Source organism: Hippopotamus amphibius, chromosome 9 (genome assembly GCF_030028045.1).
Source record: "Hippopotamus amphibius kiboko isolate mHipAmp2 chromosome 9, mHipAmp2.hap2, whole genome shotgun sequence".
Taxonomy (NCBI): Eukaryota; Metazoa; Chordata; class Mammalia; order Artiodactyla; family Hippopotamidae; genus Hippopotamus; species Hippopotamus amphibius.
In genome coordinates this window covers 88979932-88998579 of record NC_080194.1, presented here as the reverse complement: position 1 = coordinate 88998579, position 18648 = coordinate 88979932, and the positions used below count along the sequence as shown (strand labels likewise).

The following is an 18648-nucleotide window of genomic DNA, read 5'->3' as shown; positions in this document are numbered from 1 at the left end:
CTCCTCTGTCCAGTGACCCAGCAGTTCCCAATAATCCACAATGAGGAGCCCGATTGTAACAATCTGCCCATTTCCACAAGCTGGTATCGTAATAATCATCGCCCACTGAGTGCCAGCGATAGGCCAGATTCCATGCTTAGTACTTTACGTTCAAGATCTTAAATCCTCAAAATATCACTGCAAAGGTAGGGGCTCCAGCTCTACCAAGCAAGGAAGTGAGTTCCAGAGACGTTAGAGAGCTTTGTCTGAGGTCATGCAATCAGCAGGTGGTCCAGCTGAGAATTTGCCCTTGACCTCCCCACCCACATCTTGTCCTTAACAAACTGAGCTTTACTGCTTTTTTGTGCTGCAGCTTAAACCACACCAATGACCCGACTCACAGCTCTGTAGGTCAGGAGTCCTCACTGCATGGCGGGGCTCTCTGCTCAGGCTGAAATTAAGGTGTCAGCTGGCCAGGTTCTCATCCGGAATTCAGGGACCTCTTCTGGGCTCATTCCTGTTGTTGGCAGAATTCACATCCTTGTGGTTGGATCGCTGGACTGGCACCTGTTTCCTTCCGAGCTCTTGGCCAGGGACCAATCTCAGCATCCAGAAGTCGCTCTCTGGTCCTTGCCCATAACCCTTCCATCACCTCCATCTCATGCCCTTCTTGGCCACAACCCCCTCTGCGATGTCTCTATCTCCTTAACAGGGAATCTGCCTCCAGTCCAGGCCCCTCGTACTTTGAATCTCTCCGACTTCCTTATCTGCAGGCAGCTAGAGAAAACATGTTTAAAGGGCTAGTGTGTCTGGATGTAATCTCCCTCTTTTCAAGTCAACTGTGCCAAATAGCATAACCTAATTACCGAAGTCAAATTCATCACAGTCACATTCCTAGGGATTGTGTGTATATGTGTGCGGGGGGAGCGGAGTGGTGGGAGGGGGTGTTATCTTGGGGGGAGTCATCTTAGAATCCTGCCTACTGCATGCACTAATCATGCAAATTAGTTTATTTCATTTGCCCCCTCCCTCACTCCTATCACCTGGTGAAAGGATAGACAAGGAGAGATGTAGCCAGGGAACCAGGAAGAAGGCACTGGAGCCTCTTGGGGCTGGAAATGGTACATCCCCTGATAGTATAGATGTAGACCCAGGTTCCCTCTGCTGGCCCATTGAGGGGCTCTGGGCAGGACACACCTCTCACCTCCCGTTGGTGCTCGGTAAACAAGCTCCTGAGGGAAGACAGAGCCAGAGCAAAGGGGAAACTGAGATGCTTTGGGATGCTGCAACTACCTCAGGGGATCCCGGCCCTGAGGAATTTGGGCTCTGCTGAGAAGAGTGTTTGGGATGTAATGAATGCTTGGGAAGCATGAAGAGACTGAGAAGAAAAGACATTATGGCAAATCACATTATTATTATTACATTATGAGTGCGATTGTATTACAAGCACCATTAGGAGGAGCGAGTGCTGTTATTATTAAGCAATCCAGCTCCTCTCTCCCCAGCATCAGGCCTCCCTCAGTGTCAAAGACATCAACCGCTCAATTAATCACCATCTGAGGCTCCCCCCGGCCCTGTGTTTGTGGTGCTGACAGTTCTTGTTCACAGCCCAGTGGTAAACATGACACCTGCCCAACCAGCTGAAGCCTCCAGCCATCACCCACATGGTGGACGCCTCTCCTGTGCGTTTCAGAGCTGGATTTTCATGTTGGCCGAGCATTACGATCTTTCTAAAACCACTCTTGATGATACCTCTCTTTTGCTTAAAATTCTGCAATAGCTCCCCATCACCCCCAGAATAAAGTCCAAAGCAGCCTCTTTTGAACGGACCTCTGGGCTCTACCTGCGCCTTTCCCTACCGCCCCTTTCCCTAGAGCCCCTGCACCCCAGCCAGGCGGGGTGGCTTGCCGCGCCCCACAACGAGCCACTCCCTCGCTCCTCCAGGGCTCCCAGCATCCTGTCACTTCTCTGTCTTAGAAGCTGTCCCTGCACGTCCTCATCTGCTGACTCCTGCTCACATTTCAGGCCTCAGCTTGCAATCAGCTCCCAGCTTGGGGAACTCGACAGACCTCCTGAGAGAAGGGCCACCGCTCTGCCAGCCCCTAGCCCTCGTGCCCACCACTGTTCCGGACTTGCCTCCACTTGCCACTAAGGCTAAGTACCTTGACAGGGGTAGGCTTGCTTATCGGTATGTTCCTAGTGCCTAAAGTGATGTGTGTGCCAAAGGAGATGTTTGTGGATTTTTTTTTTTTTTTTAGAATGAGGCAAAAATGGCCAAGATCTGAAAAACCTCCTGTTAACGTACATTTCCCTCCTGCTGTGGGAACCTGTCTGAGAGCCCAGTGGCTTGGGTCCTGGTCTTGCCTTAGTCACATACTTCCTGAGTGATCTCAAGCGTGTCGTAGACAGTGAGACGCCCGGCCCCTGGGGGAGCCCCTCACCGGTCCTGCTGCAGAGATGGTGGAGGAGGCCGAGGCTGCTGCCGGCATCACTGATCTTCTGCAGCAACTCCTAGCACCCCTGCTGAGATGGGGGAGGGGGGGCCTTGGATCTCTACATGCCTGAGGCTAACGAGTTGGGACCTGGAAAGAGAGAGGTTTAGCGCCAGATGTGTAGACAGAAGGCCTGATCAGTGGATCCTGCGTGCAGGGGCCGCAGAGGTGAGGAATCTATGCCCGATTGAGGAAGCAGGCCTGTGGAAAAGCAATGGTGCCCCCAGCCCAAGGAGAAAGCACAAAGCCTCCACCATTGCTCATGTCAGTTTGATCCACTGAGGTTTTGGCTTCACGGTTAGTAACTACTTATTTAGTCCCAGTGGCACAGAACAGTCTTTTAAAGACAAAATGAAGACAGAGCTGCTGGGGAGGAGGTGCGAGGGTCCCCCCGCACCAGCCCCAGCCTGGCCTTTGTCTTCCTTCTTCCTGGAAGCAAATGACTGAAGTCTTTGTAAAGCTGGCCCCACCCTGATGGGCATTTGCAGGTGAACATGAATTCATTTAATGAATGTGTAAGCTCTTGCTAAGCACAGGCGCAGAGTAAGGTACAGAGTGTTGAACAAGACTACAGTCTGCTTTTGAAGCCCTGTTTGTGAACTGATGTTTGGAGAAGAAGAGCAGAGAAGGGACAGGATTTCTGGGAGGAAGAGCTGTGCATGCTCAGATGGTGGGGATAAATGAATAGGAGACACTCAGGGAGAGAAATCCAGGAGAGCTGGGAGCCGGGAGGTTTAGGACCAAATCTCCCATTAAATGGAATTCACTGACAGGTAGGAATTAACCTTCCAGCTGCTACTTTCTTCAAAGACCTATTACACAAAAAGCAATCACCTAGTCTGCAGAGAGCACAGGCTTTGATGCAGGTAAATAGACAGATAGGTCCCTGGAGAGAGGGAGAGGATGTGAGGGTACCCAGGAGATTCTGGACTCCAGGTAGATTTGGGGCTTTTCTGAGAAAGGCTGAGAGGCCACTTATAAGACAAGGGTCTGGGAGCTGGCCTCTGCCATATCTTGGGTCCCAAAGGAAAATGAAGGGCTATAGCCATAAGGAAGAGCCTTGAAAGTTGAGACGCCCAGGCTGCCCATGTGGTAAGATGAGGAACAGCCTGACAGATGCTCCCCTCCTAAATTCATTCAGTCAACAGCCTTGACTTCTGTATATATGCTCTGCGCCAAGGTAGACACACTTGCCTCCAACAGCACCCAGTCCTTGGGAAGTATCTTTGAACAAACTCATGGGATAAAAAGCTCTAAGTGATGATAGGTATACCTGTGAGGGCAGTGGCCAGTTCTTGGATGATAGAGGAGGTCAAGGTGAAGAATGAGCAGAGGGGTAGAGAGGAATCATAGCGTGAAAAGACATATATGTCCAGCTAAAGAGTTTGCTTTTGTCCTGTGTGCAGTAAGGAGCATCAGGGGTGGAGAGGGATTCATGACCAAATGGATAGTTGATGAGAAAGAGCCCTGCAGAAATAGCATGGAGGGGGAACCTGGAGAAAGGCAAGACTGGAGGAGAGGAAACCAATCCGTTCATAGTCCAAGAATGAGCTGCTGAAGATCGGAGTGGAGGCAGAGATGATGGGGATGGAGAGCAAGGCACAGATTCAAGAGATGTTAAGGAGGGAAAGTGTTTCCAGCGACTATGACTGAGTGCACGCCTGCGTGGATGAGATGGGGAACATGAGAATGGGAGAAGCAGAAGATGAGTTCCAAATCCTAGCCTGAATGACAGGTGAATAATGGTCACATTCACAGCTAGGCAACCATGGGAGGGGATTAGATTGGGGTGGAACGATAAGAAGTTCAAGTTTAGGAGTGATGTAGTCTTAAGGATATCTTCCATCGTTCCAGCTTCGTAATAATGGCTTAAGAAATTAGAATCTTTCGGTGTTCTCAGTGCTCCTGGGGTGAGAACGTTCAAAGTTGTCAGTCATTAACAACCTCAGTGAAGGGTCGCGCATTTGAGTTTATGCTGTGTCCTGGTGACCTAGCATCCAGCTGAGTACACAGTAGGGAGGAATGGAATTATAAGCTCTGATCTTGGATGCCAAGTACTTGGATCTTAATCCCACGTCTATCTTTTGGGCAAGACACCTAACTCCTAGGCACTTCAGTTTCTTCTTCCATCAAGTGGGAATATGCCTAAAACCCGTTCTGTCCATACCAAGTGTGTCGGTGAGGACCAGAAGAGATACGGAGGTGCTTTACAAGCTTTGTAGAGCCATGCCAGTGAAAGTAGTTCATGTTATTATCCAAAATGATAAATTGATGTTTAATAAATAACTTGTGATTCAGGTGATAGGAGGCTACTAGCCTCCTCTCCCAGGAAGTTAGGGGCCAGGGTTGAGCATGGAGCAGAGGAAATCAAAGCTGAGTCTCGGGTGAAAGCAGCAGAGAAGCAAGAGACTGCTTGAAACACCACTGTAAGAATACGAATCAGTTCTGGAGTGGAGGGTCTGCAAAGAAAGATATTCAGAGCCCAACTGGGTCTGGGTAGCAGAATCCAAAGAGATTGCAGCGATTGTAGAGGCATCACCAGGATGGCATTTTTATATGTTGCTTGTGGCCCTGGCAGTAAGGGACCTGTTGAGGTCCCTGGGGGAGGATTTTATGCAGGAGCAGAGAGACATTCCTTTGTGGCACACCCTGTAGGTAAGACAGAAGTCTCCCTCCCCACCCTGTCTTCCTCATTGCCTGTTCATGATGCCTGAAAGTGCACGCAGAATGCTTTCTTTGAGCTACTTTATTGTTATACTAATAATACTAATAATTCAAGGAGTTCATACCATATTTACAATCTGTACAGTGCTTTCCTATGTATTATCTCTTTTACGACTCACAGCCAACACTGTGAAGTGTTATTTCCCCTATTTTGCAACGAAGAGTCCTGTCTAAAGAGAAGAGACTAAAATAAAGAGATTACAAAATTCAAATGCAAGATCGGCTTTGGAATTTGGGATTTCAGTGAACAAAATCTAGGATGCGATACCAATAGACAGTGTATGACTTAACATGTTGTGACTCCAGATCTATACCCACTCTCTCCAACACAATTATTCTCCTAACCGTTCAATGAAACCAAAGAACCAGTTTTTGGTTTCGCTAAGTTTCATTGTCTGCAACGAGCAAGACAGCTCACAGGCCAGCAGAAAAACGTCTGTGGCTCAGAGGATGGTGACTAGGGATGACCAAGGCTCCTGAACCACTCTCAGCCAAAGTCAGCCTAGTCCATGAAGCTGCCTTTAACTGCCTACTTCTCTACGCATCTTAGCCATTCATGTCTTCAACTACCCTGCAGTTATTTCTGATTCCTCCCCACCTGCTCCCTGGTATTGGCTCGTATTCCTTCCTAGGGTTCTTCCTGCTGAACAGATGCCGTGTGGGGAGAACCTCAGCTCTCCCGTGTTCTCAAGATCAGTGTTTAGTTCCTCAGTCTGGAGCCCACACCAATCCCCAGGCCCCTTTGTAATTAAAATCCTTCCCCAGTAGAGATTTAGTTGATGTTGGGTAATCCCTTTACTCTCTTAGACAACCAGTGTTCATTTTGTAGCTGCAAATCTTAGACCAGAAGTCACAGCTCTAAAAGTCGAGTTGTGTATTCTGCGATGAATTTTAACTCAATTTTGCAAGCTCTTCTACAGCACAATCAGCATGAACTCGCAGTGTCCTCTGACCCTTGGTGCCCCGCTCATGGTGGTGAGTCAGTGGTACAAGCACATAGAGCACTGGGTCTGGGTCTGTTTACAGCTGGGCCTTGGGAAAGCCGCTTCGCCCCTCTGGGTCCCTGCTCCTTCAGCTATAAGTTGGCGCTAATAACTCCCATGCCATAGGGCTGCTGGAAGGATGGATTGAGACCATGCGTGTGATGTGCTGAGTTCTGCCAGGCACACAGTTGGTGGTCAATAAATTGTCTCAGTTATTATTATTATAATTATTGCTTTGTTAGAATTATGTATGGTTGGAAGATCTGAAACTTCAACTCAAGCCTTCTGTCTCGACACAAATAGTCACACCAAGCGATTAACACCTTATGGTGACTTTCTTAGCAAAACTTTTCTCATTTGACAAGTAGCTAAGGATATCTTCTTGCAGAGTGAGGGGGGAGAGAAGAATGGAGGAGAAGCCCCCAGGCCACATAGTTCCCTTTGTCAGGACCCAGCTGGAGCGTGGGGACCAGGAGAAGGAAGGAGAAGGGATAGAGTGGAGGATGGACTGAACAGGCCATCTGTGGATTAGCCCTGAAAGGTGGATTTCCTATCTGCATTTTAGGTGAGCAGACCGAAATTCAGAGAGATTACTGGCCTGCCCAAGATCACTCAACCAGTATGTGGTGAAACAAGATTCGAACCCAGGACTTTCTTTTGAAACTTCTTTCTACTATATCTTGCTGGGGGGTCGTGCCACGTAGTGGCCGCATTTCCCAAGATCGGAGGGGGCAGTTCGCTTAAGGGGTGATTATAAAGGAGAAATGACGAAGACCTGACCTGGTGGGATTGGGAAGGAAGAGACAGATTTGAAAGAACTGACTAGAAGTAGAGTTAAAAGAAGAGGGGATTGAGGCTGCCTTTGAAGCGTCTGGCTTCGGTGGCCCCAGCAATAGTCATGCCCTTGGTGGCTTAGAAACGGGGAGAAGAAATAAGGGAGGAGGGGCTGCTGGGCGGAGAGAATAAAATGCCCTTCCCCTACTTCCCCATTTCACCTGGACCCGGGCCTAGGCAGCAAAGAGTTAGGAGATGGACTTGACCCCAGGGCATGGTCTGGACCTGTGTTTTGGTTTCCTGCTTTTCTCCTTAAAGCCAAGGACAGGAGCTGCGTCCGGATCCTGAAAAGCTCTTGTGCTTTTAGCTCTAGTCAGCTGACCTTGCACACCCCACGCCCCTCTTACCCCCCTCTTACAGCCTGCTCTTGCTCCTGGCCTGGTGGATGAGCAGGCTATAGGGCCATGGGTGGTCTCTGTGACTGGCTGGTGAGTGGATGCCTGCGGGCAAATCATGACATTGGAAATGTCAGAGCTGCTGGAGAAAGCGAGGGCTGCTCAGCTGAGCCGCAGCACCCACGTGGCTCTGAAGCCTTTCAGTGTGAGGCCTTCCTTCCAGGCTTGTTTTAAACACCCTTCATTCCAGAAAACACTCCCCTGTGTTCACTTGTGGCCATGCCATGACCTTCAATTGCAGTTATTCAATCCCCTGAAAATCATTGGATACAGAAGGGGACACACACACACACACACACACACACACACACACACGCGCGCGCGCGCGCGCGCGCTCACATATGCTCACACATACACGAGAGTGTACACATTTAAAACTTTTGAAATGAGAGAGCCCAGTGATAGGAAAACAAGCTGTCAGGAATTTGCTTTTCAAAATACAACAATGCAACTTCCAGAGGGCAGTCAAGGGATGGTACCAATCCTGTTGATGTTCTTACACCTTCTGTAGGGGTGAGACTAAGAGCAGAGTCGGACGTAGTGAGGACCCCAGGGCATTGAAATATCTTCCATCAACAGCCTCAACCAACATTCACCAAACAGCTTCTAGGTATCAGGCACTATGCTGGGTGCGGCGTGGGGTTCAAAAATGGGGCAGACACATCCTTGCTCTCAGGAGAACACAGGCCTTGGGAGCAAGAGGACACAGGCATGAAACTATATCAGCACCTCAAGCACTGTCACAAAGCCATGTGCTCTTGGAGTAATTGAAGACTCGATCTTGGTCTCTGTGCCCCCACTCGGCCTTACCTGGCTGCCGTTGGCTCTGTTCTTCACCCTGGTTTCCCTGGTCTTGTGATGATGGTGGAATCCACTCCCATCAGGAGTGGGGACCTTGGGGTTTTCCTTCCTGGGACATTTATAAGAAGAGACTTAAGGTACCCGTGAGAACCTGATCCACCCCAGGGCTCCTAACACTTTGGCATTTCAGTGAAGGTCATGGCCCGCTGGGCAGCGTGGCTGGGGGAGCACAGGGCACCTGAGCTAGAGCTCAAGGTGGGCAGCAGGAGCCAGAGGGCCTTTACTCCCCTCCCATCCTGGAACCGGTGAATTTTATGTAATATCCCTCTCAGCCAAATGTCTCCACCACTTGATTTGAGGGTTATGGTACATGTTTCCCTGAAAGTGGTCAGAGTAGCGTGTCTCACCCGACATTCTGTAGAACACTCCTGCGAGTCATTCACAGGTTTGGGGGGAAGAGTGTTCTGTGGTTAATATGTTTGGAAAGTTTTGGGGTAAACAAAATTAAGCTGCTTTGCTGTAGGACTTCTTTAACCCTTTAACGTGCTAGTGTGCATTGTGAATCTTGGAAAAGTGGCTAGAACACACAGTGTTTGCTCACCTTATTTGAACATGGGACCTTGTTTTCATGAAACTTCTGCTAAAACCTCCCGGAAAAGCTAGTGTCCTGAGGGACACACTTTGAGAAATGCTAGAGCTTAGAAGATTTTCTTTGCGTACAAACTGGAGGTGGTCAGCCGTTTCCCATATTTGCTTAGATACCAGGCTTCAACAGCAGCAGGAGAGTGTCAGTTTAGACAGAAAGAAACATTTCCTAACTGTGAGGATGCTTAGAGAATAGAAGATTGGAGTGTCCTGGGAAATTACAATAAGAGAACATGCCACCCCTTTCTTGTCCTTTTATAGGCTTTCCCATGAGTCATTATAAATGGAAAGGATTATCAAGGAAGCTTCTGGATCTTTTTATCTTAAGGGGGCCTTTGAAAATAGTATATAATTGGGGAATGAGAAGGTAGGAATTAAAAGGCAGGAAGACAGGCTGGCTGACTTCTGGATGGGCTGTCTCTAAGTGTCCGTAATTAATTGATTCACTCCTACTCTGCCTGGGACATGCATTTCAAGGAAACACCTTCCTAACTCAGGTTTCCAAGACAAGTAGAACTTAAAGAAGTAGGAAGCCAGAAGCTGCCCGCAATCTCATGGTAGCATTTCGGTAACTGTCACATGTTGAACACTTCTTATGTGCCAGATATGACATGCCTTGTGTGTGTGTCTTACTTGTCCCTTGGACAAACTCTGAGGTTGCTGTCACTGTTCCCACTTTACTAAATGAGGATCTGAAGCCCAGATCCTAAAGGTCATACTTCCTGAAGGTTATGATTTCAGTATAGTGTGGGACCTGGATTTGAACACCAACGCTCTTACCTGGTATCCCCCTACTGCCACTGTGAGTCTGTAGACATCAGGTGTCAGGATGTCCTTGAAGTGGGCCTCCTTCCACCAGGCTGTGCATGTGAGGATGGGGCTGGGGGTGATGAGCTGCCCACATTGACACGGAAGCTGGGAGAGGGGACGTCTCCCCCCCACACCAGCCACGGCCGGGAAGGCCCCTTTGTGGCCTGACAGCAGCCTGGCTCTGCACGCTGCCACCCCCTCGCCCCTGCCAGACGCGTCTCTTCTCATTAGCCATCCGCCCTCTCGTGTCTGCTGACAGCCCACAGCACGTGGGCAGCTGCCCCGTTAGAGAGACAGGGGATATCAGCTCATGAGTCAATACATTCTTTGGCGTGTCCGTGTTCCCCTGGCGGGAATGTGGCAGGATCCAAGATACGCTTCATCCTCATCCCACTGCACGCTGTCAGAGGTTGGTGGCTCCAAAGGAATCTTTGTAACTTCAGTCTGCAACCTGCAGCTGATGAGGCTGGACTCTGGGTGGAGCTCAGGCCTGTGGCCCGAGGGCTTGGCCGTGGCTGTGGGTGTGAGGGAGGAGGCCGGGGACGTGCCAGGGGCCTGCAGGAGCTGAGTCTTAAGACAAGGAGGCCGCCTGAAGGAAAGCCAGGTTTCTGCTCAGCCACAAAGCCAGACCGAGGCACCTGCCATCGGTCCTGCCAGGCTGAGTGGCTGATGGCTTAGTCTTGGGGTCTAACGACCATGTGCCCCCCGGGTGCAGAGCTGTGTGTCGGGCACGTGGAATGAATGTGCGGTGAAGGAGAACGCAGCGCACAAGGATGGCCTGACCCGCATCTGAAGGCACTGTTCCAGGAGCGGGGACTGGCGAGTTGAATAGCCCACACCTTCTTGCCTGGGTTCCCTGTATAGCACCCAGGGGGATCTTGGGGGTCCAGGGCTCTGAGCTCAGCCCTGCCAGAAGGAGGAAGTTCTTCTCCCTGTGACACTCACTGGCCTCAGCGAGACTCACACCTGCAGGTTTTAGCTGAGTGAACACATGGCCCCAGCCAGGTGATTGGGTGAGGGCCACGCCTCCTGGGAGAATTCCCTTGAGCTTCTAAATGTCACTGCCCCACATGGGGTTTATCTGATTGCCTCATCTCAAGCAGCAGCCCCCACCTAAGTCCCAATAGATATCTGACAGTATATATATATTTATTTGCCTACTTACAATCTGTCTCTTCACCTAACCTGAACGTTTCTGGATGCCAGGAAATGTGTTTCTTGTTCATATCTTCTGCAACCAGACATCCTCTGTGCCTGTGTCTGGCACATAATAAGCACTTAAATAGTCATTAAATGAATAAAAATGAAGGCACAGCCCTACCTGCAGACCTTCAGGTTGAGATTCTTAGAAAGCAAACTTGATCTTGTCACGCCTCTGCTGGCAGTGCCCTCAGGTCCAATCACTACAGGATAAAATGCAAGCTCCCCAGCCCAGAGTCCAAGCCCCTGTGCTCTGGCCCCTTGCCGACATCTCCAGCTTCATCTCTCGTGGTCTCCTCACCCCCATGCCTCCTAGTGCTGACCCAGTGACTCCCAAACCTTGGTGTGCATATGACCTTGGGCCCTGCTGAAAATGCAGACTTCTAGGCCTCAGCTCCTGAGATCCGGATTCAGTTGGTGTTAGGTGAGGTGCAGGGATCACCACTTTTTTTAAAGATACCCAGGTGAGTCTGATGGCAGGTATTCTGTGGACACACTTTGAAGAGTGATGTTTCAGGTGCCCACGCACGGTCTCACCTCCATACCTTTGTACCTGTGGTGACTTCTATCTGGAATAGCCTTTGTCCATCCACATCTTCCACCCAGAAATGCTTTGACGTCCTTCAAGACTCAGCTCATGGATCCCACCTTCTGTAGACCCAATCCTGCCTCCACCAGCCTTTCGTGTTTTTCTTTCTCTCTCCACCCAGTGCATTGTACACATGGCTTTCCTAGAGATCATTCTGTTTATTTCCCTTCTCCTCCCTCCCTGCACCCCAATATTGGGAGCTATTTGAAGAAGAACTCTCCGTTATCTCTGGACCCTGCCACCTAGCAGGGTGTCTGGCCATGGTGCCCAGCTGTGCTCCTGCAGAGTCCACACTCTTCCCTTCCTAACTCTGCTCTGCTCTGCCTGCTGTGTCTTTCAGGAGTTCTCGCTCCAGAGGATGGACAGCCTCGTGGACGATCGCGTCAACATCCTGGGATTTTCCATTTTCAACCAGTCCCATGCTTTCTTCCAAGAGTTTGCCCAGAGCCTCAACCAGTCCTGGCAGGAGAACTGTGACCATGTGCCCTTCACGGGGCCCGCGGTAAGTGCCCACCGGGCCCCTCCCTGGTGACCCTTTGCCGCCACGCACACCCCTTCTGTGGGCCAGCCCCCTCCAGATACAACATCCCCTGGACTCCAGCCTTCTCCAGGCCCAGCTCAAAAAGAGGTTGTAGAAGTGCTGAGAGGTGGTTACGCGGGACACGTCTGGGGAGATAGCGAGTGATACGCTGCCAGCCCGGAGGAGTCAGCAGGGAGAGGGCGTGTGGAGGCCCCTGCTGACATTTAGTGATGTCTTTGGCCAGACTCCTGATAATGCTGCTGCTGAGACCCGCCTGAGTTTAGGATCCAAGGATCTTACTGTTGGAAAGGGCTTTAGCTGATCTGCTTCCTCATTTCTCAGATAGACGGAAGCCCAGGCTGGGAATGGGGGTGAGGGAGGAGGATGCAGGGGTCTGGTTCAAGGGCAAATACCAAGCCTTTTGTAGGTGACACTAAATTCGGATACTCCTGGTCTGGTGCTCTTTCATTGCCCTGGACCACTGCCCCCCGTAGAACTTTTCCGGAGAAGCTTCCTTTGCGCCTTCACCCGTGTTTTCCTCCCTGCACTTCCCTCCCTGTACTTCCCTCCCTGTGTGTGTGTGATGGAGGCAGACATTTCCCTGGCTGTTCTCCACTGGGTCTGATGTCCTTACTCTGTGGGGCAGGTCAGGAATGCCTGCTCATGTCCATGTGCTAAAAGGCAGGTTCTCAGGAAGTAGGGTTGCATGGCTTTCTAGATCTGTCCTAGCCAGGTTACATTTAAGCCTCCCAAAGCCCCATGAGGCAGCTCACGTGATGCTCACAAAACTTTCCAAAGGGTCAGAGCTCATGCAAAGTCCAGGGAGCTTTGATCAGGGAACCGATGGGAGAAGGAGGCGTGAGAATTTTGAGTTGCAAGGCTTTTAAGGTTACAGAGCACATCCCAACAGGGTGTTTTAGAGCTGAAAGAGGGACGCTTCCATAGGAAGGATTTGGTGGGGTAGAAACATCTGAAGGAGGGGCGTCCTCACTCCCAATGGCTTAAGGGACAGCGAGGATGTCCTCAAGCTCAGGGTCACAGGTAGGACCAGGCTCATCCCTCCTGGCAGGAGTATAGCCCTGCGCTCCTGGTCTTGTCTGTGGGTCTTGCAGTTATGACTCCAGTATTGTAATAAGGTGCTGACACCCTTCAAAGGCTCACGGCCCAGTGTCAGGAGAGGAAACAAAACTTGCCACCTCCTCTCCAACCCGAACCATTCCACGTGTGGCGTCTGGCCTGGTGAAATGAAAGGTGCCACGTTGCTGATGTCCCTCTGAGGGTTTCAGCCCTTCCATTCCTGCTCACACTGACCATGAACAGGCAGATGGGAGGCCCTTGGTACCTGGCTCGTAAGGACCTGACTCCAAGGCCAGGCAGTGCCATCAGCAGGGCTGTGCGGTTGGCTTTGGCCGTGCTCACATTTGCTTGGAGGCACAGGACCTGTATTCAAATACTGGCTTTGCTATCTTCTTGCTGTGTGATCTTAGGTAGCTATGTAACGCTTCTGGGCCTTAGATTCTTTTTCTGTAATTTTGGGCAATTATGCTTGACCATATTAGAGGATTGTTGGGAAAATAAAATGGGATATGATTCCATCTTCAATTCACAGTTGTTCACTGAATAAATTTATTTAACATTCCATCTGCCAGACACTGGGAGAAGCATTAGTAAATATATCAGGTAGCTTTTACAACAGAAATGCCATGTAACAATCAGCCCCCAAATCTCACCAGCTTATGACAGTGAACGTTTATGGAGCTTGTGCATCTGAGGATCAGCTAGGGATCAGCTAATCTAAGCTTGCTCAGCTGGGCAGCTTTCCCTCCCAGCATCCCAGGTATCTGGCTGAGCTCACTTGAGGCGTGGGGGTTGGCTGGTTTAGGCTGGGGAGGCTCTGTTCCACATGCCTCTCATCCTTCTCCTGGCCCAGCAGGCTAACCTGGCATATTCTCATGGTGGTGGCAGGAGGGCAGCAAAGCAAGTGGAAATGCACAAAACCTCTAGTCCTAGGCTCCCAGTATGGCTACACTGTGACTTCCACCTCATTTTGTTGGCCAAGGAAAGCCACACTCACAAATTCAATGTCAGGGAGTGAAGAAACAGACAGAATGCTGGACCACTGATGCTTGAAATTACCCCACGCTGACCTCTTCTTCCTCCTCCTGGTGCCCTAATAACAGACAAGAGCTGTTGTGCCCCCTTTTTTGACAAATGAGGAAACTGAGGCACAGGAGAGCCAGGGGCCTGCTGGGGGCCTCCAGAGGACGGTGCTACAGCGAAGCCTGTATACTTTATAGAACCTTCCAGCCACAGTGTCTGGGGCCTCTGAGGAGGAAGGGAAGGTGATAGAGAGAGTTCTCACCTTGAAGAATGTGTGAATCTCACAGCTTCCAACAGCAACAAATCTTTTCTCGAGGCTTCTCGCTTCAGCATCTACCTTTTGAAAAACAGTGCCTCTTCCTGTCTCTTTGGGGATGGAAATTCCCAGCACAAACAGCCCAGCTCTTTCATCTGCTGGGGAGCTGGAAGGCAAGAAAGAATCAGATCCAGGAAAGCACAGTTTGTCTCCCCATCCAGCTTTCTAAAGAGGCTGCAGGAGGGACCACTCTCCTCCCCCCCCCCGCCCCCCGCTTCCTTCAGTTCCATTCCTTTTCCTTCCCATCTCCTCCCCTCACTCTTCCCTTTCCACTTTCCTCTGTCACCATAACTTCCTTCCTTCCTTTCTCTTTCTGTTCCTTTCTCTCCCACACTCCGCATTTTCTTTGCATTTTCTTCTCTCATTTCTTTTCCTCCCAATCGGAGTATGTCTCTTTCTCTTCCTCATCTTCCCAGTCAGCCCAGGATGGTGAGCCTGCTGGGGAAGGGGCCCAGTTCCAAGAGCACAGAGAGGGAGTGGCTGAACTGAGGGCTGACCACCAAAGAAAAAAGCTCAGTGCTGCACCCACCATCGCAGCCCGTGCCTGCCAGGTGGCCACCAGTGAGCCACAGACGTGCTTCTTGCCGGAGGCGATGCCAGCAGAAGACAGTGTTGTAAATGGAGACACGTCCCCGCTAATTTCACGTGCCACTCCCATTTATCACGCAGCAAAGAACAAAAATCATAGAGAATCATTAAAATTACAGATGGCTAGATTAAGTAATTAGAATTTAGGCTAAAACAGCTGTTGGTAATTGTTTATTTCACTGAATAAAATCTAGATTGTAAGAATTATTCCATGAAATTTTAGTGGCTCCTGTCCTGTTATTATGTTGTGGGCAGAGTTTAAGCGACAGAAGTTCAGAGACAGACAGACATCCAAGAGGACTCTGGGAATCCAGCGATCTGGGGGGTGTCGGGGAAGATGAAGGTTACAGGTGTGTGTTTAGAAGATATTCTTGTTTTTATTTCTGTGGGTGGGGGAGGAACTCAGCCACTATTCCCTGAGTTAGATTGATTCATCTTAATTTATACAGAGCCTTTCATTCCTCTAAACAATTTACAAACAGCTCAAAAGAAGATAACAATGAAAAACAAATGAAAATATAAAAACAAGAGAATCGAGGGTGTTTGCCAAGCAACGTTTTGGAGCCAAGAAAGAGGAGAGGATTTTAAATGAGGATTGAGTCATTTGGAGGATTTAATATTTAGAAGAGACAAGACCCAAAGGCACGCACACGCAGATGGAGAACAGAAACCCCAGAAAGACTGTGAGGGCTCATGAAAGGGAAACAGGATGGACAATGGGAAGGAGCGGGGATGGTGGGCACTGCTGGCCCAGCAGTGGAGATATGGATGGAGCGCTATTTGGGTACCAGAACTTTTCCCCAACTGCAGTCCCAAATGCTTTCCAGAGCTAAATTAGTAAATAACAGTAGAAAGAGAGAGCAATTCAGAGAGCAAAAAGATGCTTCGGGATGGAGACTTGCAGTGAGATGGAAAAGTTGATGAGGCAGAGATTAGATTACAGGCTCTCACAGCATCAGAGGAGAAATTGGCGATGGGGGCGGGGCGGGGAGGAATAAGCTGGAGGAGTGTGGATGGGAGACAAGGTTTCAGAGGAGCAGCTGGAGGATCCCCGTGAGAGGCCTGGGCTGATTGCCAGGGAGCCTGTGAGAGAGGAGCCGTCTGGTGATCTACGGAGGACTCTTAGGAGACTGAGCTGGGAAGAGAAGATGTTCGGGGCTTTAGGAGGTTTCAGGAGCTCGAATCAGCCCAAGCTGAACTGCAGAAAGGACCTGTGAAGCCCAAAGCACACAGGGGACATGTCACCCGTGTCACCTGTCTAAAGACAAGATACAGATGGAGAGAAGATGGGGACCTTGATGATGTTCCTTCCATTCGCTTCCTCCTCCCCACTCCCAGCATCCCTTGCTGGTGCTGTGATTGCTAGAAGCACTCGAAGAATCTTGAAGGCCCCGAGTTCAAGATGCCAAAGAACTCTGCAAACAGACACACGCTGATCTCCCAGCATCTGGATCATTTGCTAATAAGGGAGCATCCGCCAAGAAAACGGTGTCCCAGACAGAGTGGGAATAGCAGCCACCATGTGGCAGGAAGAGCTGGGGGCCTGGTGGGAGGATGTGAGAAGTGGCGTGGTGAGCTGTGTCTGCAAGTCTCCGGGGACCAGCGCGCAGCCTCGTGAGGAGAAGAAGGGGCCTTAGAGAGGAGAAGAGGCCAGGGTTCTCTGGGGGCCTGGGACAACAGTGCCCCTGAGACAAAGGGGGTCCCCAGGGCCTTGGTACCAGTTAGGATGCTCTGAGCGTCCAGTAACGGAAATCCGGAATTAAACTGTCTCTTAAAAAAAAGGAAATGTGTTACCTCATGTCACAGCAAGTCCAGAGGTAGGCAGATCCTGGAGTGATGTTGGAAACCCAGATTCCTTGCTTCTCTGCTCTGTCGCCCTTGGTGTCAACTTCATCCTGCGGATGGAGCCAGGATGGCTGCGGCAGGTGCAGGTGTCATGTCCAGAGGAGGGGGAAGGACTGCCTCTCCTAGAGACAGGAAGCTCATCTGAGAAGCCCCTCATTATTGGAGCCCCTCACTCCAGGCCTCAGTTTGTGTTTCATTGTTCGTGTTGGACCACCCGCCCAGTCCCGAATCACGTACTGGCACGGGGTATGGGATGCCTCTTGGACCACTCAGGCTCACCTTGGAGCTGGGGCTGGGTCAGGTGCTGGATCAGCTACCCCTGAAGCACATGGCTGCTTGGGGGAGGGGAGGACACCTGAAGGAAACAGAGGTTGTTTTAGGGAGGAGGAAGAGGAGAATGGGTGCTGGGGAGGCAGCTGGTGGTGCCCTTCCAATACCCCCTCTGTCCTGCCCTTATCGTCCTGTTCCAGCAGAGGCTGCAAGTGACTCTTAACTGAAAGGCTCACTTGAGGACAAACAACCAGTCAGACCACGAGACAAACTGGGTGATGACCAAAACCAGGGCAGCAGAGAAGCCTGCCCAGCACCCTTCCCCACCCCCAGCTCTGGCCCAAGAGTCTCAGGCTCCCGCTGGCTGTTGAGAAGGTAACTGCATCCAGAAAGATTGCCCCATGCTGTCCCGGGAGGCGAGGCACGGATAATTCTGATAGAACCAGAACACCCCTGGCTTCTCCAGAGGAACCTTGTCGGGAAAGGAGGGGGAGGGAGTGCTGCAGAGAGGGGCAAAAAGCAGCCTGGAGGAAGGGGTGCTGGGCTTCCAGTCTAGTCCTGTCCTGGCCGAAGTCCTGTCTTCATTTGTGAAATGAGAGAGTCGGGCTCGTTGATTTCTAGGATCCCTTCCAGTTCTGACACGAGTGATTTTGAGAATCTCAGAATGGAGAGATAAACTGGGAGGCAAGGGAGACAGAAATTAGTTTATGGCAACGTTTAAATAGCCAAGTGGAAGGATGGAGAAGCCAGTATCAGTAGGGGTAGCTAACTCTCCCTCAGTTAGATGTGTGTCCGAGCTGGAAAGGGAGAGTCTGTGGCATTCATAATTTCCATATGTCCTTTGGAAAGGAAATGTGAGAGGTCCATTAATAAAGGCGCCACTTGTGCTCGGGGGAAATGAATTGTGTGCAAAGGACAAGGACAGCTGTAGGCTTGCAGAGAAGCGTCCAGCACCACACAGGTGGGCCTCTAATCAAGTGAAGGAGGAGCTCAGCTGCCAGGGGAAGGGCAGTGGGATGGCGAAGAGGGCGCAGAAGGTGATGGATGGGCTTGGAGGAGGAGCACGGCTGTCGGCGCGGCTCAGCGGGACCACAGAAGTTTCCACTGACCCTGATCGTGCAATTTAGGTGCCCTTACCTGCTCAATCTCCATGTCACAGGTGGCTTCAGGACAGGGCGACAGAAAGGAGGGGTGTTGGAGCTGGGAGGGCAGGAGACCTAGTGAAGGCAGAGCGGACACAATGGCTCACGCCATTTGTCTTGGTGGAGAACAGGAAGTGCTGCAGTCTGCGGTACCCACAGGATCGTAGGGGCTGAATAGGTGTGGGAAGAAAGGACGGAAGCAGGTGGAAGGAAGGAAAGAAGGAGCAGGAGAGGGAGAGCGAGGGTGAGAGGGAGGGAGGAAGAACACACTGGCCAGGGAGTTTTGCATGCAAGTGAACTGGAATTGGGGCAGAGAACTTAATTTGGTTGTTTTCCCCTCTAATTGCCTTCTAGGAAGATTATCCAAAGTCAGCCCACTCACTTCCCGTAACAGCCCTCCTTGCACAACATGGAG

At 50.7% G+C, this 18648-nt stretch overlaps 1 protein-coding gene across 1 annotated transcript in view; it reads left to right on the top strand.

The window, feature by feature from the left end:
- GRIK4 (glutamate ionotropic receptor kainate type subunit 4) overlaps window positions 1–18648 on the top strand; it is a 309408-nt gene that overhangs the window by 178714 nt on the left and 112046 nt on the right. Inside the window, exon 7 of the mRNA XM_057748949.1 lies at window positions 11793–11954. Coding sequence (XP_057604932.1) covers window positions 11793–11954 — 162 coding nt within the window. The remainder of the gene's footprint in view (window positions 1–11792; window positions 11955–18648) is intronic.